At 40.1% G+C, this 27,870-nt stretch overlaps 1 protein-coding gene across 1 annotated transcript in view; it reads left to right on the forward strand.

Annotated features, from left to right (window-relative positions):
* AFF2 (ALF transcription elongation factor 2) overlaps window positions 1-27,870 on the forward strand; it is a 178,206-nt gene that overhangs the window by 105,171 nt on the left and 45,165 nt on the right. Inside the window, exons 8-9 of the mRNA XM_083371765.1 lie at window positions 17,162-17,213; window positions 24,775-24,812. Of these exons, the coding sequence (XP_083227891.1) occupies window positions 17,162-17,213; window positions 24,775-24,812 (90 nt within the window). The remainder of the gene's footprint in view (window positions 1-17,161; window positions 17,214-24,774; window positions 24,813-27,870) is intronic.

Consider the following 27,870-nt stretch of genomic DNA (forward strand, 5'->3'; position numbering starts at 1 on the left):
GGTCTGCAAGGGGAAAAAAAGAAAGCATTCATACTAAGGAAAATAAAACCAGGCAGACAGTGATAATAATAATAATAATAAAGCTCAAGCTAAATATTTTGGATCCATAATGCAAGGGTGAGAAGATTCTGATGCTTGGGGAAAAAAAATAAAGATAATTGAAAAAGAGGCTGCAAGAAGATGGAAAATGTGCTTTCATTGATAAATCTGAGCTAATTGCACTTGGCACGTAGACTTATATACTGCTTCACAGTGCTTTACAGCCCTAGCTAAGTGGTTTACAGAATCAGCCTATTGCCCTCCAGAATTTGGGTCCTCATTTTACTGACTTCAGAAGGACGGAAGGCTGAGTCAACCTTGAGCCGGTCAGGATTGAAGGAATTGAACTCCTGGTGATATGAGCAGAGTTAGCTTGCAATGCTGCATTCTGACCACTGCACGATCACAGCTCTTTAGAATAGAATAGAGTATAGAGTATAGAGCATAGAGCATAGAGCATAGAGCATATAGAATAGAATAGAATAGAATAGAATAGAATAGAATAGAATAGAATAGAATAGAATAGAATAGAATAGAATAGAATAGAATAGAATAGAATAGAATAGAATAGAATAGAATAGAATATATGGAAGGGAAGGGAAGGGAAGGGAAGGGAAGGGAAGGGAAGGGAAGGGAAGGGAAGGGAAGAGAAGAGAAGAGAAGAGAAGAGAAGAGAAGAGAAGAGAAGAGAAGAGAAGAGAAGAGAAGAGAAGAGAAGAGAAGAGAAGAGAAAATATGGAATGGAATGGAATGGAATGGAATGGAATAGAATAGAATAGAATAGAATAGAATAGAATAGAATAGAATAGAATAGAATAGAATAGAATAGAATAGAATAGAATAGAATAGAATAGAATAGAATAGAATAGAATAGAATAGAATAGAATAGAATAGAAAATATGGAATGGAATGGAAGAGAAGAGAAGAGAAGAGAAGAGAAGAGAAGAGAAGAGAAGAGAAGAGAAGAGAAGAGAAGAGAAGATATGGAATGGAACGGAATGGAATGGAACGGAACAGAATAGAATAGAATAGAATCTGGAAGGAACCTTGGAGGTCTTCTAGTCCAGCCCCCTGCTCGAGTAGGAGAACCTATACCATCTCAGACAAATGTCTGTCCAACCTATTCTTCAAAACCTCCAGTGATGGAGCGCCCCAAATTTCAGAGGGCAAGCTGTTCCACCGTTTAATTGTCCTTACTGTTAGGAAGTTTCTCCTTAATTCCAGGTTGCTTCTCTCTTTGGTCAGTTTCCAACCATTGTTTCTTAGTAAGTACATAAAGAAGCAATTAGACCAGGAATGTCCAACTCCCAGAATTCCTCAACCAGCCATGTTGGCTGGGGAAATCTAGGAACTGAAGTCCACAAGTCTTAAAGTTGCCAAAGTTAGGCACTGCTGAACTAGTGCAGGCCAAATGATGTTCATCAGATCGTGAAGTGTTGGAAACCATTGTAGAACTTAAGAAGATCCATCTTCAAGAAACATTGGGAGCAGTCCTCATCTGAAATGCTAGAGGCACTGCCAATCAGTATGGCCAAGATGACAGTCAACACTAGATTTCTTATGTCTGTCAGCCTGTCTATGCAGCTGTTTTCTCAGTTCAACCTCCCTAGGACCTTTATTGGTTGACTGGATGTCCAGCACTAGAAGTATCCTTTGAGGCTGACCAGTGTCAGCAAAGTGATGACTTCAAGAGATTTTCTAAACATCTGAACTGGTGAAATTGATGTCTTCTTCTCTCTCCCTCCAATTCACATGCACAATAATCCCCATGTCAGCCTAACGCTCTTGAAACATCATAAATGTTTTGTTTGCGTCTGAATCCAGGACTGAACATATGTTCTGTCTATGTTTAAGCCAGTACATATACATTAGATCCAATCCCTGTCCAAATGTTGTAATTATTTATATAGCCATTGCCTCTCTTTAGAATGCTTGTTTGAAAAGTAACAATGGGAACCCCCACCAGAGACCACCTTGTTTACATACTAGCAGTAATTTTGCCTTATGCTCCAATTTGAGCCTCCATTCAAATGACGGAATATGCAGCCAGCAAGGCCGAGTCTATGCATCATATTTAAAAAAACCACTAAACAAACACAATAAATCCATTAAAGCATAATGGCTTCCAAATGTGACAAATTTACCGATTAAAGCTCATTGAATATGCATTCAAATGATGGATGGGAACAGCTTGAAGAGCTATTAGAATCTACTGGATCAATAGTTCCGTCCGTCCCCCTCTTTCCCCTCTCTCTCTGGATTTGTGCAAAGGAGAGATCGGTGGTTGAAAGTTTCTGCTTTGTTTGGGGGATTTTTCTCTCCCCCCCCCCATGAAAAAATAAAAACACCACCCATTTCCCCCCCCCAAAAAAAGACAGTTACCAGGTGCAAATAAGAGCAGTTGACTGTTTAGCCTGTTTATACAATGGCATTGTCCCTCTTTCTGGAAACACCCACCCCCCCCCAGCAATTAATGGTCCTAATTAATTCTTTGGATCAGAAGTAGATTGAAGACACACCCGAATATAGAAACACCCCGGATTTTATTATGAACTTCTCCAGCCTAAGTGGCAAACTCAGTGCATAGCTTGGTTGAAATGGAGTAGCTTTTCAGCCTCCAGATAGTCCTTTTTTAATGGCAGACCATTTTATAACTATTTGAAGTTATGACGGCCACAGAACAGGTTCTTTGCAGTCCATCAAGCATCCTTGGCCATCATAAACAGTTGCGTCAACACCAGCACCATCCCATGGTCATCTGTCTGCATGGATCAGCTTTATGACCTCTTGACTTGTTCAGGATTGGTGACCATGATTTGTGACAGTTTTTTTGCCCCACCTGAGGCAAAACAACACCTGTTCAAATGGGTGGGTTGGCCTAGCAACCAGAGTGGTCACTTAACCAGCTTGTTTGCTTAACCAACACAGCATTCTCTTAACAGATATCACAAAAAAGGCTGGAAATGTACTTCTGGTCATGTGGGTGCCTCAATTTAGAACCAGAATGACTTTATGGGCATAATTTTAGACTCATTACAGTCATAAGTCAAGAACTACCTGTGTGACCATAGGTTGAAAGTTAGATGTCTTCTCTGAAGTCCATCAATTAACTTTTCATGGCTGGTGGAAGGAAGGAAGGAAGGAAGGAAGGAAGGAAGGAAGGAAGGAAGGAAGGAAGGAAGGAAGGAAGGAAGGAAGGAATGTCACCATTTCTCCTAGAAACATTACAGTCCAGTTACAGACTCCAAATGAAGTTTCTGGCACCAATTTCCTTACAGCTTAGAAGAAAAAAACAAAGAAATTTATGTTAAAAAGTGTATTTCAGAATTGATAGCGAGTCTCCTTCAGCTTCTTAAAGAGAAATTTAATTTCCATATTACTGTTGTTGGGCTGTTGTTTCAAGGGATTTCCACATTTGCCAGGGAACTGGTCCTCAGCTGTACATTCTGTGCCAAATGAATTCCCCTTTCCAATTCTCCAACTTGAAATCAATCACACGGAGGAAATACTCGGCGTAAGATGCAATTTCTCGTCCTGAAATTGAAAACATAAAACCATGTTAATGATGATGCAGTTAATTTAAACATAACATTTTTTTAAGCTGAGAACATTTGTATGCCTGCCAGTGACTCAGGAGGGAAAAAGTGACTTTCCTAGAAGCCTTATAAGCAGAATTACTCTAATCTCTCCATCTCTCTCTTTCTGGGCTGCAACGTTAACCCAAAACAGCCTCCAAGTAGGTTTGATTTATGCAGATTAATGTGGTATGCTGATATGATGTATATTTTAGCATTACTTCCTCGCAAGGGCTAATGGCTGGAATCAAATAAAACATAAAAGCAGATTTAGAAAGATTGCTGAATAAATCAAATAAAGCTTTGTGTTAGCTGCCGCGAGATTAGACGTTCCCCAAACAATACATAAGCTTTTCATGAAATACCATAATTTCTAAAAAATATATAAAAAAACAGCTAAAGAGAAGATGACATTTGGGGAAGTCCAAGGAAGGTAGAAATCTATGGGGTCTAGCCATCATTGTCGACCCAGGTGGGCCCCAACTTACGATCACAACTTGGCCCAGAATTTATGCTGCTAAACAAGACATTGGTTAAACGAGTTTGGCCCCACTTTACAACCTTTCTTGCAGTTGTTAAGTGAGCAACACCACGTTAAGTGGAACTGGCTTCCCACTTGACTTTGCTTGTCAGAAGGTCACAAAAGGGAATCACGTAACGCTGGGACACCTGCAGCCATCATAAATCTGAGCCAGTTGCCAAGCATCTGAATTTTGGTACACGTGACCAGGGAGGGGCGGGAGAGAATGCTGCAACAGTTGTGTGAAAAACAGTACTAAGACACTTTTTCCAGTGCCATTGTAACTTTGAACAGTCATTACGTGAGCTGTTGTAAGTCTAGGAATACTATACAACTCAAGTTACTCAACCTACAGCCATTTGTAGGTTGAAGTGACTTACAACCGTTCCTTACACATACGGCCATCACAACATCCCCATAGTCATACTTAGTTGTATTCCCATTTTTTTTATTATTTTGTTTTAAATCAACCAATGTACTTTCTTTTTGGGGCAACATTTACCTACGAGGAATTGCGGCTGTTCTTCCTCTCACCTTTGAGCTCTGTTTTCCTCTTCTGAGGAATGTCTCTACTTGTAATATAGAAGACCATGTGATCGGTGGATCGAGAAGCTTTGCGTTAACTTCTGGGGTATCTGTTAATGCTCCGATTCTCTACGTTCCTCTCTCACTTCATCTTCAGCGCTTTGTGGAGGAACTTTCTGCTGAGAGAACTTATGGGAAGCTGAGTGACAGGTCAGGTGACTCTATTACGTTCCCATCACTACTAAATCACCATTTTTCTATGGATTGAAAGTGACTATTGTGGAGCTGTCAAGTTAAATAGCTTGAAAGGAACACTTGTGGTCTCAGTAGTAGCTATCTCTGTCAAGTGATTGGCTCAAGTGACAGATCCGAGGCAATCCATTCCTGATAGAGGATCGATTAAAAAAGAAAGAAAGAAAGAAAATTATCTCTTCAGGGCAAAGGGCAATCTTTTATTTTGCTTGCAAAAACCACGAGCAGGAAGAAGAGACTCAATTCTTTCTATGGAACTATTATTTATTATTATTTATTATTATTATTTATTAAATTTTTATACCGCCCTTCTCCCGAAGGACTCAGGGCGGTGAACAGGGCATATCTTAAAACTACAAAAATACAAAAATTAAAAAAGAATTAAATTATTGCCCACAATAAAAACAATAAAAATATATATAAATATTAAAACCCTAAGTGATTCCCCATCAGGCCAGGCCAGCTTGTTCAAATAAATGGGTCTTTAACCCGCGACGGAAGGAGCGGAGATCCGGTGCCATCCGGAGCTCAACCAGCAGCTGGTTCCAAAAAGCCGGAGCGCCCACAGAGAAGGCCCTCCCCCTGGGGGCCACCAGCCGACATTCTCTGACTGGAGGCACCCTGAGGAGGCCCTCTCTGTGGGAACGCACGGGGCGGAGGGGAGTTGACGCTGGCAGCAGGTGGTCCCCGAGGTATTCCGGACCCAGTTCCAAATCCTTTTAGGAAGAACAATGAATCTAGCTGGAAATGACTTAACTAATTGGGAAGATGCTGCATTTGTTTATGTTCCCCTCCCCTCAGGATGGATTGACGTGTCTGCAATGTTTGAAAATATTGCAAAATTGAACATAGTTTTTGCTCCATTGGCAGAGAGAATGGACCAGACCAACTACTGAACGCTGTCCAATCATTTGAGCAGCTCCTCCTACAGGTCTCAAGTTATTGGAGACCCTTGTTGGATGTGAAAGCAGAGAATAGTGTTTTGTGGCTGCTGTCTGCCAAGGGTTGAGGACAGCACTTCCTGGAACATTATGTTGGGGGAAGCTGTTGAAAAAGCAAGCTTCAAAGTTAAGAGAACTCCACGGAGGAAACTAATGGTCAAGTTGCAAAAAAAACCACGGTTGGTTAGAGAAAGAAAAACCAGTTGACTGGCTGTGTTGCAATGTTATTCCCAGAGGATTTCCATGGCTTAATGATAAGGAAGAGTTCAGATGTGGGATCTGCACATCTGATTAGTTAGGAGAACCTTCTTTCTAGAAAGTCCATTGCAAGTCTGTGGAAACACCAGGAGTTCCTCAAAGAGAATAACCAAAACTCTTGCCTCCGACTTGCAACAACTTGCCTCCAGAAGTTGTGAATGCTCCAACACTGGACGTTTTCAAAAAGATACTGGACAATCATTTGTCTGAATTGGTATAGGCACCTACCTGACCAGAGGATTGGACACTAGAAGATCTCCAAGATCCCATCCCTCTGTCATTCTACTCTACTCTGCTCTGCTCTGCTCTACTCTATTCTTAAGCACTAGAATGTTCCTGCAAATATAATGCAGTGGGCTTTTCCTTTTAACCCATAATTCCCTTGACTCTAATTCATCCATGGTGCTTTGAATGCAGTGTTTGGATCTATCTATCACACTAAGCCATGAATTGTGGGTTAGCTGGATTCTACCGGTCCATTCTGCCCAGATCAAAAAATTCCAGTTAGGGACAGGATGAGAGGCTGGATTAGGTGATTAGATTAGCCTTTCCTTCCTATGCTTCACCAAATCTTACGGTGCTATCTAATAAGCATCCACCCACCAGCTTACCTGTGCTTCTAGAGAAGATACTGTTTTCAGTATTGGCCACCTTCCTTTATTTGAAAGATCTTCATCCCCAATCTGTTCCAGGGATGACTTATTTTGCATTTCCGGGAACATGTCTCCTTAATGCTTAATTGAGCTATTAAAAAAAGGGGGGGGGAGAGAAGAGCTTTAGAAGAGGTCTCCTGAGCTTAGCCTTCTTTTCCAAGAGCAGGTGAAGCAGATGATCAGTGGAAAATCCATACGTCAGAGATGAGTGCGGTGTTGTCCCCTGTCGTGGTTCCCAGAATACTGCAAGGTGTGTCACAGCCCACCCACCCCCCGGTTTTAAAGGCAATATACAGCCATCGTCATTAATTGCCATTAGTAGCTTTATCCTCCGTGAGTCACTTCAGTGGCCCAATTAAGAATGATAGGCTAGGAAAGAAAGCATCCCTTGGAACAGCTGTTTCCTGAATGGCAATTGTCTCTCAGCAATCATCATTGTCTGTAGCATCGCCGTTTCATTGCTAAGACCTTTTTTGGCTGTCCTCCACCAATGGGGAAGAGACGCTTCCTCAGAGTTCCTCAGAGAAAAGACGGCATTTTTTTATTGGTTTATGGAATTTCTGTGCCACCCGTCTCACCATAAGGTTTGCCTTCCTAAAATTGTTCCTAAAGGCTGGTATGTTTCACCAATCAATGATTCTAGTACCATTTACAAAGCCTTAGGAAGACCCCACTTGGAATAACACTGCATCCACTTCTGCTCACCACGATATAAAAAAAGACGTTGAGACGCTGGAAAGAGTGCAGAGAAGAGCAACAGGAATGGCTAAAACACAAGAACGATTGCAGGAATTGGGTATGTCTAGTCTAGTGAAAAGAAAGAGACATGATAGCAATGGTCCAGTATTTGAGGGGCTCCTACAAAGACGAGGCAAGGGGGGTGGGTGTCAAATGATTTTCCAAAGCACCAAAAGGCAAGACAAGAAACAACAGATGGAAACTAACCAAGGAGAGAAGGAAACCTAGAATTAAGGAGAAATTTCCTGACAATTAGAACAATTAATCAGCGGAGCAGCTTTCTTCCAGAAGTTGTGGGTGCTCCAACACTGGAGGTTTTCAAGAAGAGGTTGGACAACCATTTGTCTGAAATGGTACAGGATCTCCTGCCTGAGCAGGGGGTTGGACTAGAAGACCTCCAAGGTCCCTTCCAGCTCTATTCTTCTACATTATATGTCATGTTCTTTAAAGTGCCACATAAACTGTATTTTATTTTATTTTATTGTTTTTATTTTATTTTTATTTATAGGTGCTAGGAAAGGATGCCAAAGTGGATCACACAGCTTCATCTTTGATTTAGACACCCATCTATTTTGAGCTCTAATTAGGGATCACTTTGTCCCCATCATTACCGTTATCCAGGTGTCAAAACACTTTCTTAGATAACCAAACGGAGCTCAGAATTCAGTGGAAAAAGTTCTTGAGAAGATGTAGGGAATGATGTGCCATTTTGCACCTCAGCCCAAATGGGGTTGGTGGAAGTCGATTTTTAAAATCTTAATTTTGCAGACTATATTGTAAAAGCTAAATTCTGTACATCCTGAGAAATGTTTAAAAGAGGGCTGTGTTGTTGTTTTTTCCTTCAGACCCATAATTCAAAACAGCGAAGAGAATTCTGGATTCCAAATAGAACAATCTTGAGGCTGTAGCCAACTATATTTTCTTTAAAAAATAAAAATAAAAAATGTTTGAATTGCCTAGGGAAATCCAAGCCTTGCTTGGCTTCTTAGGAGTAAAAATTTACTCAGACAGCCTGGAACCCCTTATAAAACAATAGGATCTAATTTTTCAATCAGGTTATCAGGCTGTATTACATTGATGGAGTCTGCCAAAGAAAGCAAGTCTCCAAATAAAAACCCCATGTCCTAAAAAGCCAAAGAAATATGTTTTCATTTATCTTTTTGCATGTTTATTTTATTTTCACATTACATAGGATTGTATTCCCTGTGCAATTAGTTCTTATTCTCTGGCAAACCTTACTATGAACGCCAAGTCAACTTTATCTTAGAAAGATTGACAGGAGAGAATCAATTCATTGCTCCGAGCTATGGGTTGGTTAAACCATATTTGTTGATTAAACCACAATGTTTGACTTCAGTCATCTAGCCAAGCCAAAATTAAACCAATGCAGCATGCTGCCTGTAGTTTAATGTCTTAGAATCATAGAAACAACAGTGGGCATCTAATCAAATTTGCTCCCTAAAGCCCTTATGACTAGGATCATGGTTTGACCACTTCTTGTTGATCATTGTTTACCACAGATGGGTCCAGACTTGCCTCCTGTTCAAAGTAACCCAATACTTGTGCTTTTTGTTTTCATTTTTAATTTGGGCTTCTGCTCAACTGAATTTGTATGCCATTCCTAAATAATGCATGAAGGAGCTTACAAAATCAGTGGAAAAAAGTCATTGATCTGCAAATGATTTGGTGCTTCCAATGAATTGCTAATTTTATAGGGAGATTTATTTTGTAGCATGTAAAGTGTTAGCAGTGCGCTGAATTTTAATGTTGTGGTTTGGTCTTGGGCCATAAATAAATAAACAAACCAACAAACCAGATATTTAGATTGTACAGGTAGTCCTGGGCTTTCCCTGTTGACTTTGCTTGTTGGACTTCTGGGATGCAGCAACCATCATAAATGTGAGTCAGTCATCAAGCATCTGAATGTAAATCTTATGACCATGGGGATGCTGTGTGAAAAACGTTCCTAAGTCACTTTTCTCAGTTGTAACTTAGAGGGGTCACTAAATGAATTGTTGTAAGTCGAGGGCTACCGTATTTAGATTGGATCTGGCATTTTTTAATCTAACTATCGAGTCCTTCCCAAGGACCTGGGATGGGTAGATGTCGCTTCTCCTTAAGCTGACGGTCTTTGGCATTTCTCATGCTCTAAGGCAGGGGTCCTCAACCATGGCAACTTTAAGACTTGCGGACTTCAATTCCCAGAATTTCAATGTTGTGATTTGGTCTTAGGCCATAAACAAAGAAACAAACCAGATACCGGTATTTAGATTTAGAATTCTGGGAGTTGAAGTCCACAAGTCTTAAAGTTGCCAAGGTTGAGGATCTCTGCTCTAAGCGGGGATGAAAGCGGTTGATAAGAAGTTATGAATCAGAAAATCTAGACAATCCACAATCCTTATGGGCATAACTTTGGTCAATTTTGTGCTGGAGGTGCCTGCACTTCTGCAGATTCAGTGTCTCGGTCCAATATATCCCTGGTTCCATTGCATAGGTCTTGCTTGGAGCACTGTAATTTCTCAAGGCTTAGCAAGGTTAACTACTAGAAGTAAAAGCGAAATAAAGCTGGCCTTTCGGCACTATTTTAATATGCAGGGTCCACATTCACTTATTATCAACCCAATTTTATCCAGCTTCCATTTCCTGGGAGAAAACGTATTGGTATTCCAATTTTATTCACTCGTTTGCATCAATCCGATGGCTTAAGGTGAGGCTGAGAATTAAGAATATGCCATTAATCTCACATGGCCATTTCCCTTCACAATGCCCCTTTTAAAAAAAAAAACCTTTTTGACATTACCTGGAAAGGGTTGATATGTTTCACTATCTAGTAAAGCAGTTACCGTGCATGAAAATAAAAATGCATTTTCTCCAAAGGAAAGTGAGATGACTTCCAGGTTGGCATTCTGCTTCTGTTTCCATGCACAGAAGTTGTGTTGATCCAAAACAGCCCGTCGTGTACCCATGAAACTGTGGGTTTGTGTGCAAGTTGGGAAGCTTGGCCAAGTAGCTCAGCCTTTGTTTCAGGAAAAAAGAAAGAAGAAGAAATGCAAATATACAGCAGTTTCTTTGGAGTGCCAGGTGTTTCTTTGGAGTGTCAGACCACAGGTTAAGCTCCAGTTCAACTAACTAATTAGTTTAATTAATTTATTGCTCTTGCACAAGAAGAAGAATCCAGTCAACTAACAGCATTAAATTGGCTCTAGATAAGAATAAATGGAATTCAAGAGGGGTTGGACTTTGATTACATGTGGGAACATAATGATTCTAGGCTGATTCCTCTCTTGACTTCACCCTGTATTTCTTCTACAGGAGCTTTGAGACAAGAAATTTCTCACTGGAGGGTCTCCTAGTTTTGGGATTACTTTTTTTGTCTTTTGCGGACAAGGCATCATGAAGCCTTGTCATCATTCGCCTTTCTTCACTGATCCAAAGGACAATTTGGCCAGTATTTTAGCACAAGAACCTTCTTTGTGTGTGTGTCTCTGTGTTTCTCTCTTTCCTCTTCCTCTCTCCCTCTCTTTGTCTCTCTCTCTCACACACACACATGCTCACAAACATGAGAGGAAAAAAATATAAGGAGGAAGAAAGTGGATAAGCAAGAGGTCTGTTTCCTAGCTGATTTTTTAAAAATCTCCTTTTAGCCAGCTGGAAAGACCACTGGCTGGCATTATAGGAGGGCATAACCCAAAGGTGAAGATAGCTGTATAATAATGTGAAACTACTGACTTACCTATGAGACCCATACTCAAAATTAGTCTCCCTGTCATTAGTAACATGAATGTTGGGATGAGTTGAGAACACTGGAGCTATCCAAGGTCCTGCAAGACTTAACTCAAGAACTGCTTCTGACTCAACAAGGTTTCAGTTATTTGGGTGGGTAGGTTGAAGAAATAAATGAAATGCAAAATAGCAGAGAGAGAAAGGGGAAATCTCACTTCCAGATGGACGCATTTGTGTGGCATTAAACCTCACATCGTGCAAAATCAATTTAAATAATCCTAACGTAATTCTGAAGTCGTCAGAAACAAGTTTGAACAAATCTACATATTGGATACTCAGTCCATTCTTTTCTGCATCTCTGAGTGCCTTGAGAAGCCTGTGTGAAAATTCATGAGCATTTCTGTACCTAATTTGATTTTCATTCATTCATTCATTCTGCAATTTATGTCCCCAACATATACTTTTGAACTCTACTTTTAATTGTGTCTATGACAGAAGAACCAATTGTCTTCTCTATTCAACTGTATGTGTGCATTCATTGGGGATTGGAGTGAGAGATTAAAGATCAAACTGTTATTTTAAAAAGCTTGGAATTATTGGGTGTCTAGAGTAAGATTGTTTATTTTTATTTTTTTGAAGAATTCATTTTGCTTAATCCTTTTGGAACTGGGAGATAATATGGAGAAATGAGTAATGAAGTATACTCTGATTGTGAGGTATCTAATAGATAACCACAGGGGTTATATTCCTTGCACCCGCTGTAATTACACTAATTACTGATATGGTGCTAAGGCAGATTGAGTGTGACAACACAGAATGGAATGTTTCTTAGCAACACAAGATCTACCACCAATCAATTTGCCAAGGAAAGCATCGTCTTCTGAAGCCGGGTGGGATTAAGAGTATGTTCTTTGCTAGTCTTGAAAGTTCATTGGCTTTGCGTGGCTAGACCCAGTCTTTCAAATGGGTCCACTCAAGTGTGAACCAAAGAAATACCTTTTTGCTAGAAGTATCCATGCCAGAGGAAGAAAAGGGTCTTCGGAAGGCTCTTGTCTTGAAAAAGAGGCTGAGAAATTGAATTCTTCAGAAATAAATAGGTAAATAGAATTGCATTGGCAGTCTTTCGTATCAAATCTTCTGAGATGGATTTCATGCGCAGGTTGCTTTTCCATGCATAAAGAGCCAGGGCTACACGTCATTTGTGTTTTTTTTCCTCTTATCTATCAAATTCATCCCTCCCACAATAAGATAATTAATATAAAAGAGAAGGAATACTAATAAAAACAGAAGGGTGGAGAGAGAAAATGACTTTTAAAACAGGTTTAATCAAACACATAAGTATATAATCTCTCAACAATGATTCTGACGATCATTTTATGCTTCTAACTCATTTTCTTCAGAAGAGTTTCTTCTTTCTTTCTTTCTTTCTTTCTTTCTTTCTTTCTTTCTTTCTTTCTTTCCTTCTTTCCTTCTTTCCTTCTTTCTTTTTCCCTGTCTTTCTTTCTTACTTTCATTCGTTCTTTCTTCTTTTCTTTTCTTTCCTCTTTTTCTTTCTTTCTTTCAAAATGGTAATGTAGAAAATCTCAAGGAAATGTGTTTTAAAAGGACTCAGATATTTTGTTCAAGGGATGACGCTCTGTAGTGGTGTGTGGGAAAGCTCCTGGAGGCAAGGAGAGAAGAGAAACAGACAAGAGAAGGATCAGACAAGAGACAGCCCAGCGCACACTCGGTAGTGGATGGGTCAGTCATCTCAAAAGAAACCCTTGCTAAGTTCCCAGGCTACAAAGGTGATGATGGGACGATTTGTACTTTCAGACTTGCAGGTAGCTCACCTGGTCATGTTCCCTGTCGAGTCTACATCACAAGGCTGATACTCTCACATGTCAGTATCTTTCTTTTTTTTTTCTTCTCAGAACTCTTCTGCATTTCTTCTGAGACCCCAAGGCTATGATCTCCCCTCCTTCCCTAGTTTTGTGCAATTCTTGAAGGAAATAGTTGTTGGAAACACGAAGCATATATAAATACGGCATCCGATCATTATTTTTAACAGCAGCCATATACATCAAAAACATTTTCCATTTTCACAATAACTTTAATTGCTGTTAATTGTTTTGTATAATACAAAATCCAGTCTTACCATTCAACTAATTACATTTCAATCGATTAACATGATTAATTCACATCAATTCTGCACATGTTCAGTCATTAATGACTAGACAATCCTTGTGGTAGCTTTCAACTGCTGAGTTCTATAATTCTATGGTGCAGCCTACATCATCACAACCATTTGCAATAACATTAGATTGATTTTAATACGTTTTCCCATACATTAGGCATAGTTACAGGGATGTTTCTTTGTGAAGAGGCATTTTCTTAACAACTTGGGTGGGTCAGTTCCTTCAAAGGAGCAAAATCCATTCTCTTTGAAATTTTGGAAAGCAATGAAAGTGGAAGAGTAAGTGTCAATTTTCCACACAGAATATCAGTTAGTATACACATGTGCTAAGATGACCCAACAGGCTGTTAAATTCTTACCTCTGCAAAAGTGAAGAAGTAGCACACTGCTCCTTATTAGGCACTCATTGTTGTGTGACTTCTGGAGAATGCATGGACAAGACCCTGAAATTTTCATGGCAAGGGTTTTCAGAAGCGGTTTGCATTCCTCCTTCCTTTTCAAGGTCACCCAACTGATTTCATGCCCAAGGTAGAACTAGAACTCACAGTCTCCTGGTTTCTAGCCTAGTGTCTTAACCACTGTCCAACCCCAGCTCTCTAGACCAATGTTTCTCAATCTCTGGAACTTAAAGATGTAAAGACTTTAACTTCTATAATTCTCCAGGGGCAAGATGCTGACTGTGTAGACCACTTAGAGAGGGCTGTAAAGCACTGTGAAGCAGTATATAAGTCTAAGTGCTGTTGCTAAGTGCTATTAAGAGGTGGGATTGGTGTCGCAGACAGCTCGTTATGTCCATCATCAACCATGGAAGCTCATAAAATGATGGAATGATTCCCTTTCTCTCTGAATTTAACCTCCTTCATAGGTTGTGGTTGTTCTGGAGGAAAAATAAGATGGAGCAATGTCTATCTACCTGCCCCGAAGCAGGATAAAACTCAAATAAATAAAAGATCCACTCAGTATCTCATCTGGATGCCAAACCGGTCTAGTTCTTTCCCCAAGTCTTGTGATATTATTATACTTAATAAAAAGGTAAAGGTTCCCCCGCACATGTGTGCTAGTCATTTCTGACTCTAGGGGCCAGTGCTCATCTCCGTTTCAAAGCCAAAGAGCCAGCGCTTCTCCGAGGACGTCTCCGTGGTCATGTGGCCGGCATGACTAGACGCCAAAGGCGCACGGAACGCTGTTACCTTCCCACCGTAGCGGTCCCTATTTTTCTACTTGCATTTTTACGTGCTTTCGAACTGCTACTTTGGCAGAAGCTGGGACGAGTACCAGGCACTCACTCTGTTACGCGGCACTCGGGATTCGACCCGCCAAACTGCCGACCTTCTGATCGACAAGCTCAGCATCCTAACCCACTGAGCCACCGCGTCCCTCATATTATACTTAATATTAATAATATTAATATACTTAATATTATACTTAATATACTTAATTATACTTAATAGTGCCCACTTAATAATACCCATTTCCCCTCTCTCAAATTAATTCCGGTTAGCATCTCAGCCCCTCCAGCCCCACACAGGAGCAGGTCCAACAGTAAAGCAGATTCCATCGATATCTTATTCAGTTCCCTTTTAATTATTCCAAATGCTACCAAACTCTGCCACCGCCTTCTGGCTGAGTTCTGGATTAGTTAAATTAATGAGCCAGGAGAGAGAGAGAGAGAGGAAGGAGCTGCATTCTTGATTAAGAAGTGCTGGCTCAGGAAAGAAGAAAAGGACAGGCAAGGAAAACACAAGTTAATTTTATTATTTCGACGGCCCACCCTGTTCTCCCACCCCCAGCATAGTAAATGCCCTGGAAAAATTCCTTGGGCCAGCTCTGTTTGACAAGCCTTTAGCCAACTCAAGAAGAGTTCTCCACCAGCTCTTTTTCAACTGTGCTTAATTAATCGTCCCGTATTCTTTTTTCCTGCTCTTCCCGTTTGCCATGTTTTCCTTGTCAGGAAAGGATGTTTAGTGTGTTAAATGAATAAAAATGGGCATGGAAAGAAGAAATAAAAACCTTCAGGCCTTTTTTTTAATCATTTCCTTTTCTTAGATCTCTATATTTTTAGCAACCCAAATAGATTCATTAAAGGTTTCCTTTGAAAAGCCAGAGGTTTTGCATAATGGGAGAAGGGAAAAGAGGGAAGGGGAGGGGATGGGGTGATGATTAAAATGGGAAGGAAGGAAGGAAGGAAGGAAGGAAGGGGAGGAGGAAAGGAAGGAGGGAGGGAGGAAGGAAGTGGAGAAGGAATGGAGGGAGGGAGGGAGGAAGGAAGGAGGAAGGAAGGAAGGAAGGAAGGAAGGAAGGAAGGAAGGAAGGAAGGAAGGAAGGAAGGAAGGAAGAGTTTTGAATGGCACTAATGTTTATTTTCATTTCCATGTAGCCTGTAAATTACATGTTGTTTTTGTAACCGAATCTTGAAGGCATCCTGGCCTTTGAGAAGAGTGTAATCGACCACCTGATAACAATCAGGGGTCAATCGTGGTTCTGTGATCTGCTGCCATGAACCTCACAGGCGACCTCTGCCACTGAAGCAACAAAGATGGCAATTAGATAAACAGGTTTCGAGCACCTGATTTTTTTTTTCCAGGTCTGGCATCCGAATGGTGAACAATTACTAGGGGGAGGAAAAAGCGATCTCCCTTCTCAGCCCCTGTTTACAGGCTCATTCTTGACAGAAGCATCCTGTTGATTCAGAGGTTAATGCTTGGCTGTTTCAGGTCTTGATGTTCTGTAGCAGTTGAGCCTCCTCACAATGTTCTGTCTTGCGCGCGCTTCACAAGTCAACAGAGAGGTTTAACACTGAGGAACTGGAGAGCTGTTGTGGTGACCCAAATGAATACCACCATCTAATTGATTGGACGTTGATGTCAGCGATGCAGTATGTAGCCAAAGAACTTATTTCACGGCGGCGTCTCCACAAAATACATACTGATACAAAGAGGGCAGTCTTTAGCCAATTTAGTCCTGTCCAGTCTAATAAGTTTTGCACCGAGAGCTCCCATTACAATTAGATTATTTTCTTCCTAGTTTGTAATTCTTGATATTTTAATATTTTCTTCCGTTGGTTGAGGTCAGTTTGATGTCTCCAGTTATTTATTAGAATTAGAATTCTTTATTGGCCAAGTGTGGTTGGGCCCGCAGGGAATTTGTCTCTGGTGCATAAGCTCTCAGTGTACATACAAGTAATAGTGATAAAACATGATCATAGACAACATAAAAATACATTCATCATAAACGATAAAATACAACACTTCATAATGAATCGTAACGATTGATGATTTATGACTTATTGATATTGCCACATCAGTGAGGGGTGTAGCATGTTAGAGACCCCACACCCCCATTTCACAGTCTGTTTCTGTTACTCCCCTCCGGGAGGAGGTTCAGAAGTATTTCTAACTGGACTAGTAGATTCTGTAACAGTTTTGTTCCCTATGCAACCCGTCTGGTCAACTCACAAGATTCGTTTTTCTTGCCATGTATATGTATACATCTGAACTAGACTGCGTTGTTTCTCTGGGCGACATAATTGTGTGTATGTGGGTATGTCCATAATTATATTTATTTATTTGTTATATTTATGCAGTGTATATTGGAGGTGGTTATCTTTTGAGAACTGTATGCAATGGAATCTTATTTTAATATATGCCGATTATTGTACATTTAAAGTGACAACAAAGTTATTATTCTAGTCTAGTTTCTGTTCTAATGCCTACTTTGCATAAATTCTGCAACCTGTTTCTTTTTCTCTTTCCCCTGAAAAGAATGCTTGAAGATGACCTGAAACTTAGCAGTGATGAAGACGATAATGATCAGGTAAGCTTTTTAAGAAACCCCAAACTTCCAAGCTTTGCTTTTCAATGCTCCAAATGTAGCTTTCCTGTCATCAGCATCTACTACAATTATCCCATATGAAGACTGTCATTTCTGCCAAAATAAATACACAATTTGGCATTTTCCTTCATGGTAGGTCTTATGGACTCTACGTTATCCAAGAGTCCTTGCCCTTCTAGGTGACATTATCTTTGGTTGTCCTTGCCCTTCTAGATGACAAATTTCTCCCGCTGGTTAATGTTCTGTTCCTCTTACAACTCATCAAAGGGAGCTATTATGAAACCAGTTCTGGATTTCAGATGGCCCCTTATGTGCAAGATGTGCTCTCAGAGGCCAGAGATAGCCAGCCAGGCTATTTTTTGTGTGGCTCCAGGAGCTCCTTGCAACATAACTGTCAAAACTCAGTGGCACCCTTCCATTTTGCATAGGAGAACCCAGAATATCATGTTAAATAGAGGCCATAAGCAGAAACGTCCTACACACACACACACACACCGCACATCCAGGAAAAGGTGGAAAAATGGTAGACAATCCCATTTGCATTACCAGTTTGTCCTTTTTAATCCTTACTCACCTTCTCAAATTTCAACTGTGTGTTCTCCCTTACCGTGAAAAGACTTTTTACACTTCGGGAGGTGTCAAAACAGACAAGATGGCAGGTCAAGGGAGCTTGTAATATGAGCATCTCCACTCCTTTGCCAATTTCAATCTCGCCTCCATGGGTGCTACTGTCCCTCCTGCATTCCAGCTACCCTTCCATAGGTTTGCAAAGCTGATTTATGGAAAATTAAATACTTTTGAAAGTGAAGAAGACTTCAGCAGCAATCCGGAGGATGCTTTCACGTGTGTCAAGTTCGTGATGTGTCCTTGGGGACCTTAGCACATCTGGTGGACGCTGTGTTGATGTTGTATCAACGCAGCCAGGACGTTTCTTAGGTCCGTGGGGAAAAAGCGCTGCCTTGCAACATTCTTTGCAGGAATAACTCAACCCGTTTCTTGCACATTTTATTGGCTGGGTTAAGAAGTTTTTCCCCCACACACACACACCAGTTAAGTGTAGCAAAACCCAGTGTTTTAAGCAATAAAGGCTTCTCATATTTTCCCTCCTTCTCCCCACTTCTTTGTTCTGCTCTCTGCTTAAGAAACAGCCCTCTTAACCTTTGAAATGTCTGTGCTTAATTTAAAGCATATTGCTGGATGGTGATGTCTGTTGGACCACAGGAACTTTGATACCCCTCACGTGGTTCGCTTCATTGTTTTTTTGCATATTTGGCAGAATGGAGGGTGGGAGTGAATTTTTTTTAAAAAAAAAATCACTGCTCCTCTTTTCTCTCTCTCCATTTTGGTTACATGATCGTCTTTTACACATGTGGCTATCAGATCATATTACATTAAACCTCCTGCATGTTAGCGATCTACTTGGAATAGTTATTTATCGTTCCTCTGTTTGTGTTGGACAATTGCAAACAAACGAACAAACAACAAAAGAATTATTTAAACACCGGGAGGCTTTGAAAATGGGAGGTTAAGTGCTGCTTCTCTTTAAATTCTTAGAGGAGGGAATCTCTGCAGCCAACGATTTGACCGTTTGAGTGTGGTTTTTTTTAAAATCCTGCTTAAAAGTTAGTTCTTTGGCAATTAAAACCATCCTTCTTTGAAAAAGAAAGCCGTCTAAATTTCTCCTTTCAATAACATATCCTTTCCTGTTTAGCTACCTCTTCACTCCTGTTTAGCTCCACTCTCTCTCTCTCTCTCTCTCAAAAAAAAAAAGCTGTTTACCTTCCAGACAACAGACACACACGACCCATTTATTGTGTTATCAGTAGAAGCGCTGAGAAGCCATTTCTCAGTTGTGACATCAATAGTGAACACACAAGGAGAACAAGGTCAGCTCCGTAAGGCAATAGGGGGGCAAATCAGATGGATGAGGGTGAAACCAACTATCAATAACTTTGATAGAGGATTTGAATGCAGAGCTGTTTACTTGCGATTGAGCTTCACTGAAGTCTTAAGGATAATGATGTTGCTGTAAATAGAATAAATTCTTTTTAAAAGGGGAGGACCTTTTTTTCCGTAATGAGGCTGAGTCGTCTGAAGAAATGTGTTGGTTGGGTCCCAGAAATTCTTTCTGAGCATGGCAAAGTTCAGCATGGAAATTTGGGGGAGAGGCAAAAGTTCACAAACCTTGTGGTTTTCCTAAAAAACCAAAATTAGCTGAATTTAAGAGCCAGAAGTATAGATCCCTAGGTAGCCACAGCTATAGATGTTCAATGCCATCAGGAAAAGACAGTGTATCGTTCGTTGAAAGGGCCATTATGGGGGGGAAGAAGAAGACTTAAAAAATTTTTTCCTAAATAAGCCGTGGAGATCTTCATGATTAAAATGGCCCTCTTTAAATAAATGGTTCAATCTGATTCAGACTGGAAGCTAGCAGCAAGCTCATCGAGATGGATTCTTTCATTACATTCTATCATAAAAGGATTTATTTTATTTTATTTTTTATTTTAATTCCATTTATATCCCGCCCTTCTCCGAAGACTCAGGGCGGCTTACAAGCTTAGCAGTAGCCTTCATTCTATGTATATCCCCTGCTTATTGGGGCTTTGCCCCCCCCCCCAAGCGGCATTATTACAAAGTCAGCTTAATTGCCCCCAACAATCTGGGTCCTCATTTTACCTACCTCGGAAGGATGGAAGGCTGAGTCAACCTTGAGCCTGGTGGGATGCGAACCTGCACTAATTGCAGGCAGCTTGTGTTACTTAAGGAGGCATTAGCCCACTGCTCCACCAAGGCTCTGTATTTATTTATTTATTAAGTTTTACCCTGAGAAGTTGTATGAATTTTTACCTTGGTGGTATACAGTATAAGCCACAGTTTTTGAACGTAGGGCATTTGAATGCAATCCATTAAGCAAATCAGGGATCACCATGATAGAACATAGAATAACAGAAATGACCTCAGAGGTCTTCTAGTCCAACCCCCTGCTCGAGCAAGTCATTGTCCAGGCTCTTCTTGAAAGCCTCCAGTGATGGAACACCCACAACTTCTGAAGGGAAGCTGTTCCATTGGTTAGTTGTCCTCACTCTTAGGAATTTTCTCCTTAGTTCTAGGTTGCTTCTCTCCTTGGTTACTTTTCCAACCATTATTTCTCATCTTGCTTTTTGGTCCTTTGGAAAATAGTTTGACCCCCTCATCTTTGTAGTTTGAATCCAGCCAGTGAATTAGGTGGCAACCTTTGCTGTAAAATGGGCTCTAGAGGAAGACACCTGGAGTTGCTTACAAGGAAGAAACTAAAGATACAAAGCAAGATGTTCTCTGTGGTTTGATACTGAGATGATAGAGACAAGGAATTGACTTTATCAAAGGAAGAAGAATGCTCAGGACCATTTGCATGTCATTTCCCAGTGAATTCTTACAGACCAGCAGAATAGAATAGAATAGAATAGAATAGAATAGAATAGAATAGAATAGAATAGAATAGAATAGAATAGAATAGAATAGAATAGAATAGAATAGAATAGAATAGAATAGAATAGGAAGGGACCTTGGAGGTCTTCTAGTCCAACCCCCTGTTCAGGCAGGAATCCCTATACCATTTCAGACAAATGGTTGTCCAATCTCTTCTTAAAAGCCTGCAGTGCTGGAACACCCACAATTTCTGAAGGCAAGTTGTTCCAGTGATTAATTTTTCTATCAGGAAATTTCTCCTTAGTTCTAGGTTGCTTCTCTTCTTAATTAGTTTCCATCCCTTCTCCTGCCCTCAGGTGCTTTGGAGAATAGCTTGACTCCCTCTTCTTTGTGGCAACTCCTGAGATAAATATGCAATTGCCTTTAAAAAAAATAAAACCAGAAACTAAACACAACTCCCTACCCCTTCATGTGAATGTTATAACCAAAGCTTTTTATGTCGATAACAGCCAGCAAAGCTCTCTCTCTTCATCTCTCACTCAGCAATGTCACTTTTTCTCCCCTTTACTCACTGGAGAATTCTCCATTGATTGAGAGAAAGAAAGAGAGGCAGGACTGCTCTGAATTCCCCAGAGAAGTTCAATAAAGTAGACCTTGATCATAAAGGAGAATCTAAGGGCAACTAGTGAGAGTCCACTCTAGAGCGCCAGAGTTTGCTGATAACAGAAGATGATTTTAACTTGTGGCTCTTTTTTCTGGTCAGCAGCATAACGGAGGCACAAACCCAGCTGCCAAATGCCAGGGTCTTCAGAAATATGTTCCCACTTGGGTTGTTCCCTTGTCCTCTTCAGATGAGCTTATCTATTCCTTCTCTGAAAAGGTTTCACATTAGAACCATTTAGCGAGCGGGACTGTGGGACATAAAGGTTTCAGTTTAGGATATTTGGAAGATGCCAAGTTCAGTAAGGACACAGATTAACCAGATTAACCCAAAGAAGGCTGAAATAGAGGAGCCAAAGGCAATCCCTAGGCTCCAATGACTAGCTGCAAAAGAAGAGCTGGATCAATGTTCCACCATAGATTCAACATTTAGTTCCTGGGGAGTTTATTCCTTCAAGGAAAGGCTTCTGGTTTACATGGTCTGGAAGAACATGACCTCAAGAGACCCAGGATCTATCAGGAACAGCACTACTAAAGAACATGACTTTCTGATGAACAGCCCTTGCATAAACCTCCAGGTTAAGGTGACCCAAACCATGTCCCTCTGGTTGTCAAAGACTGAGTTACCAGCTTTATGTCACAGAAAATTTTAAAAAGGCCTAATTTCTCCCGGCTTTGATTTGATGGAGCTATTTTGTAAGAACATTTTCTACCGGGTTGGCTTCCATCTTGATTTTACTGTAACCTTAGGATATTTATCTGTCTGTCTATCTGTCCGTCCGTCCATCCATCCTCCATCTATCTATCTATCTATCTATCTATCTATCTATCTATCTATCCATCCATCCATCTATCTATCTATCTATCTATCTATCTCTATCTATCTATCTCTATCTATCTATCCATCTATCTTTCTATCTACAGTGTCAATAGATAGATAGATAGATAGATAGATAGATAGATAGATAGATAGATAGATAGATGGATGGATGGATCGATGGATCGATCTGTCTATCTATCTATCCATCTATCTTTCTATCTACAGTGTTGATAGATGATAGATAGATAGATAGATAGATAGATAGATAGATAGATAGATAGATAGATAGATCTATCTATCTATCCATCTATCTTTCTATCTACAGTGTTGATAGATAGATAGATAGATAGATAAATAGATAGATAGATAGATAGATAGATAGATAGATAGATAGATAGATAGATAGATAGATAGATGGATGGATGGATCGATGGATCGATCTGTCTATCTATCTATCCATCTATCTTTCTATCTACAGTGTTGATAGATGATAGATAGATAGATAGATAGATAGATAGATAGATAGATAGATCTATCTATCTATCCATCTATCTTTCTATCTACAGTGTTGATAGATAGATAGATAGATAGATAGATAGAGAGAGAGAGAGAGAGAGAGAGAGAGACAGAGAGAGAGAGAGAGAGATAGAGAGATAGAGAGATAGACAAACAGACAGAGTCAGATACATATAAATAAATAGGTAACAGACAAGATAGATAGATAGATAGATAGATAGATAGATAGATAGATAGATAGATAGATAGATAGATATAGATAGACAGACAGACAGACAGACAGACAGATAGATAGATCTGTCTGTCTGTCTGCCTAGCTAGCTAGCTAGCTAGCTAGCTAGCAGTCATCTAGCTATCTATCGTCTATCTATCCCTATCTCTATCTTTATCTCTATGAAAGAGGCTTCAAATGAGATCCTTTGGGGACGCAAGGCTAAGGGCCTCCATCTGGTGGCACAGTCTTAGCAGTGCTAAGGAAGGTCTGCCTTTCACTCTCCCCCCCTCCCCCCCCCCCGGTTTTCTGCAGAGGCAGACTCTTGTTTCCCTCTCAGCCCTTCCTGCAATCTTTGTGGATGGCCTGGGTGCTCGCTCTCTGTTAACAAAGCCAGAGACGAATAGAAAACACTCAGAAACACTGATGAGAAGCACGTCGCCCAGGTGGAAAATTTGGATTCTGAACGTTTTGCAGAAGATGCCATTAAAGAGGCTCTCTCTCCTTCCCTCTCCTCTCCTCTCTCTCTCTCTGTATATATATGTATGCATGAAAGGCATCAACATGGAAATCTCCAGCCGCTTAAACAGTTTGATAGAGTCTCGCCTTTGCGCCATCCGTGCCCCCAGCGGTGTTGCTTAGCAACATTTTAATTCAAGAAGAATGGAAGGAGATGAAAATCCCTGTACAGAGGAGCAGAAATAAGAAGGCCGTTGACAGATGATCTGAGTTGTTTCTTCTAATATACTGTGAAGATCACCAGGTCTTTTCATGAATGATAAATGGACTGTATACACATCAATGGACTCCAGCAATAATATTAATAATAATCTTTTATTTTAAATAAAAACAAACAAACAAACCTGAAACCAGGTTCAATAACTAAAGCAGCGTGGAAAGCCCTGGATTGTTCGTCATTTAGAAAATTCGGAGTGTGTTTTTCTCTGAAGGGTTTAACAGGAAGAAACTGATCTGAATATTTGGCCATCTTGTGCCCTTTTTTTTAATCTGCTGGCTAATAAAAACAGCTTGGTGTGTGTGTGTGGAAAGCTGGCCTGGTCTCCTGATATTTATAGTTTTCCTGATCTTGTTTAAAGCCAACAAGAGTGAAATTAATATTAATTTCATTGCTGTGGAAATTGCAAACCAAGTGAATTGGTTTGGATCAGCATGTTGTCCTTTGCGGAGCTAACAGAGCAATCAAAGAAATGCTTTTGCATCCAATTCTCCTTGAATTCAGACTTATTCATATAAATCATTATACACACACACACACACACACACACACAATCATATCTATAAACACACACACACACACACAAACACATATACATACGCACACACATTCCTTCTTTCTTTCTTCCTATGTACCTACCTATCTACATACATACATATATATACCATATACACACATATCTTATATCATATATGCATATATATATGAAATGTATATACATGTATATGTATCTGTATGTATATGTGTGTGTGGATAAATAGAGATGAGAGAAGGAAGGAAGGAAGGAAGGAAGGAAGGAAGGAAGGAAGGAAGGAAGGAAGGAAGGAAGGAAGGAAGATTTAGAGAGAGAGAAAAATAGATAGACAGACAGATAGACAGACAGATTAGATGATAGATAGATAGATAGATAGATAGATAGATAGATAGATAGATAGATAGACAGACAGACAGACAGACAGACAGAGATATAGACAGACAGACAGACAAATACAGCTTAATGAAATAGATAAACTGTTTCTTCTCTTAAGCCTTGAATTCAGCTTAATTTATCCATCACCAGGATGATTTCCTGTTCTCTGAAGTAGACGCTCTTCTTTACCACCCCCCACTTTCCAAAAGGTTACTCTTGCTAAGGTTTGCTAACTGCTCTCTCACTTTTCCTTCTTTCTTCTTCTTTTTTTTAAATTCATAGACCACAGAGAAGACAAAGCCTCGAAACATTCCTGCAAAGTAAGTGATTTTTAAAAACTCATTGAAATAGGGGGAGCAGGGTGGAAATCAAGTTTATCAAATTTCAGGGAAAGAGAGCCAATCAAAATCCCACAGCCAGGCATAGATGACTTGATGGGCATCTTAGGCTACTCTGTGGTTCTCACAATGAAAAGAGTGAGGATGGCTGGTAAAAACACTGTCAACAAGAATAACCCTAGTTTATGACTCTCTCATGGATGGCATGCCCCAATCTTGCCTGATTTGCATGAATTAATATGTGGCACTCACGAATATCAATGATATTAGATGGGATACCTGTGATTAGCTGCTGAATAATAGTAATAAACATGCACATCTGCCTATTCCAGGCCCTTGGAAATGACTCAGTAGGTAGACAGAAGTGCCAAATCCAGTATAAACATCTGGTTGATTGTGCAACTGAACCAGTAATAATTAGGTTGTAGGGAGTCCTAAAAGAAGAGATAGGAACCTGCTATGCACGTTTAAAAGCATTCCTTGTTGAGCTCTATTTCTAAAATTTGGGAGCGGTGATTGATTGATTGATTATGTGCCATCAAATTGGTGTTGGCTCTTAGTGATTGCACAAGTAGATTTTCTCCAGGACAATTTGTCCCCAATGAGTTCTTCCTATCACTACTGTAATTGAGTCGATCCATTTTGATGTTGGTCATCCTCTTCTCTTCTGTTTTCCCAACATTATAAACTTCTCCAGAGAGGTTGGTGTGACAACTTGACCCTTGTTATTTGTGTCTCAAATGATATTCCTGGAAGTAGGGCCCACGCTTCCATGGAGATTGTCCTACCTTCAGTACAGAGTAGGAATAGAATAGAATAGAATAGAATAGAATAGAATAGAATAGAATAGAATAGAATAGAATAGAATAGAATAGAATAGAATAGAATAGAATAGAATAGAATAGAGTTCTTTATTGGCCAACTGTGATTGGACATATAAGGAATTTGTCTCTAGTACATAAGCTCTCAGTGTACATGCAAACAACAAAGTAATATAATCATAAGATACCAATAAGAGAAGGTAGTAGAAAAGATGACAAGGATAATAGTAATTTAAGTTGGAAAAGCTCCATCTGAAATCATGACTTCCTGCTTCTCTCCCCCTCCCCCCCATGCATTCTGTGAATCGAATCTTAGCAACTCAAAGATTTCTCTCTTCCTACCCAAAACTGTTGTGCTTTTCCCAAAACTTTTTTTTTTATGAGCAACAACCAGCAGAAGGAGGCTTGGCTAGGGTGGATTTGGCGATTGTTTTTTTGTTTTTGTTTTGTTTTTCCCTTTGTTTTTGAAAAGACTGACATTTCTATCATTCCCCAACATGATCAGAAATTTCCCCTTGAATATTAATGTGCCTGAGCTTCCACTTGGCAGCATTTAGTCACTGCCAGTGTCACTGCGAGTGACGGATGTTCATATTCCTCTTAACATATGTGACTGATCACATACATTTTTTAAAACGGAGCTCTCTTATGAAGACATATGGGCCGCGATGCTTCTTGCCATTGCGAATGGCTGTTGGCTAAAAGCCGTGCAGTCACAACTGGAGCTGAACTTAACTGCGGTTGACATCTGCTACAAGATGCGGATGGGGAGGAGAGATGAAAGAAAGGTGCTCTGCTGTTGATACAAAAACAAAAAAACAATCCCTTGCTCTTACACGTTTGCTGACTCGATGGCTTTCTGCTGAAGTCACATTTTGCACACTGTTTGTCACCAGAAGCTTGTGGCTTTTCAACATGAAAGAGGGTCTTCGGCAAAAGACATGAAGGAAGATGTTGCGAGTTGAATTTATGTCAAAACGTTAGATGGTTAACTTGCCAACCCATCGGCACACCTCCGTCTGAAATTGGGATGCTGCTGGTGCTTTGCATCCCATTCAGCGGATTTTGGGGAAGTAGAGAATACCTTCCCCCCCCTCCTCCCCCAGTATTTTTAAAAGTAGATTAAAAAGCACTGATGATGTTGCCTAGTTTGGGTCATGAAACGTCTGCAAGAAAGAAACCAAGCTCAGAGAGCATTAAGGGCCTTTTATGTCTAACAAACGTCTCGGTTGCTTTGGTGATTGGCTGGCTGGTCCTTACGTTGGTTCTCTGAATTACACTTCAGTTGGAGACATTTCCTAACTCTTTAAGGGCAGTTCAGCGAAAGAATTAACTGAGGCCTAGGAAAGAGGTGGGATCCTTAACCCTGGATGAGTTCACACAGAAGCTAGACCACCATCTGTCAAGGATGCTTTAATTGGCGTGCCTGTGTTGAACAGAAGGTTGGCCTCACTTGCTTGAATTGCTCCTCCCCAACACTAGGAGTTAATGTTTTCAGGATTTTACTGTGTATTTCAGTGATTGTTGGCAGAACATTGTCATACCATAAGCTTCCCAGCAGCATGCTAGAAGTGGAAGACTATTTTCTGATAGCTGGAGCTTCATACCTTGTGATGAGACAATCCTCAGTGTGAGGAAATATTTATGCAAACCTTTAGATGACTTCCTCCTCCTCCTCCTCCTCCTCTTCTTCTTTTTCTTCTTCTTCTCCTTCTTTTTTTCTTCTTCTTCTCCTTTCCTCCTCCTCCTCCTCTTCTCCTTCTCCTCCTCCTCCTTCTTCTTCTTCTCCTCCTCCTCCTCCTTCTCTTCCTGCTTCTCCTTCTTTCTCCTTCTCCTTTAAATGTCTCAGTATTAGGTCCATAAACCAACTACTATGATTCTCCTCATCTCTAATTATACTAGATATAGATAAATGATAGATAGATAGATAGATAGATAGATAGATAGATAGATAGATAGATGATAGATAGATAGATAGATAGATAGATAGATAGATAGATAGATAGATAGATAGATTAGATAGATGATAGATAGACAGACAGACAGACAGACAGACAGACAGACAGACAGATAGATAGATAGATAGATAGGACTGACAGATATTGACAGATAGGCATTTCTTACCTAACTGATTTTCTTCTGTTATACCATCCTGTTAATTTATTAAAAAAAATTAATTGCCTTGCAATTATATATATATTATAGCTATAGATGCTGGT

The sequence above is a fragment of the Vipera ursinii genome (genome assembly GCF_947247035.1).
Source record: "Vipera ursinii genome assembly, chromosome: 12".
Classification (NCBI taxonomy): Eukaryota; Metazoa; Chordata; class Lepidosauria; order Squamata; family Viperidae; genus Vipera; species Vipera ursinii.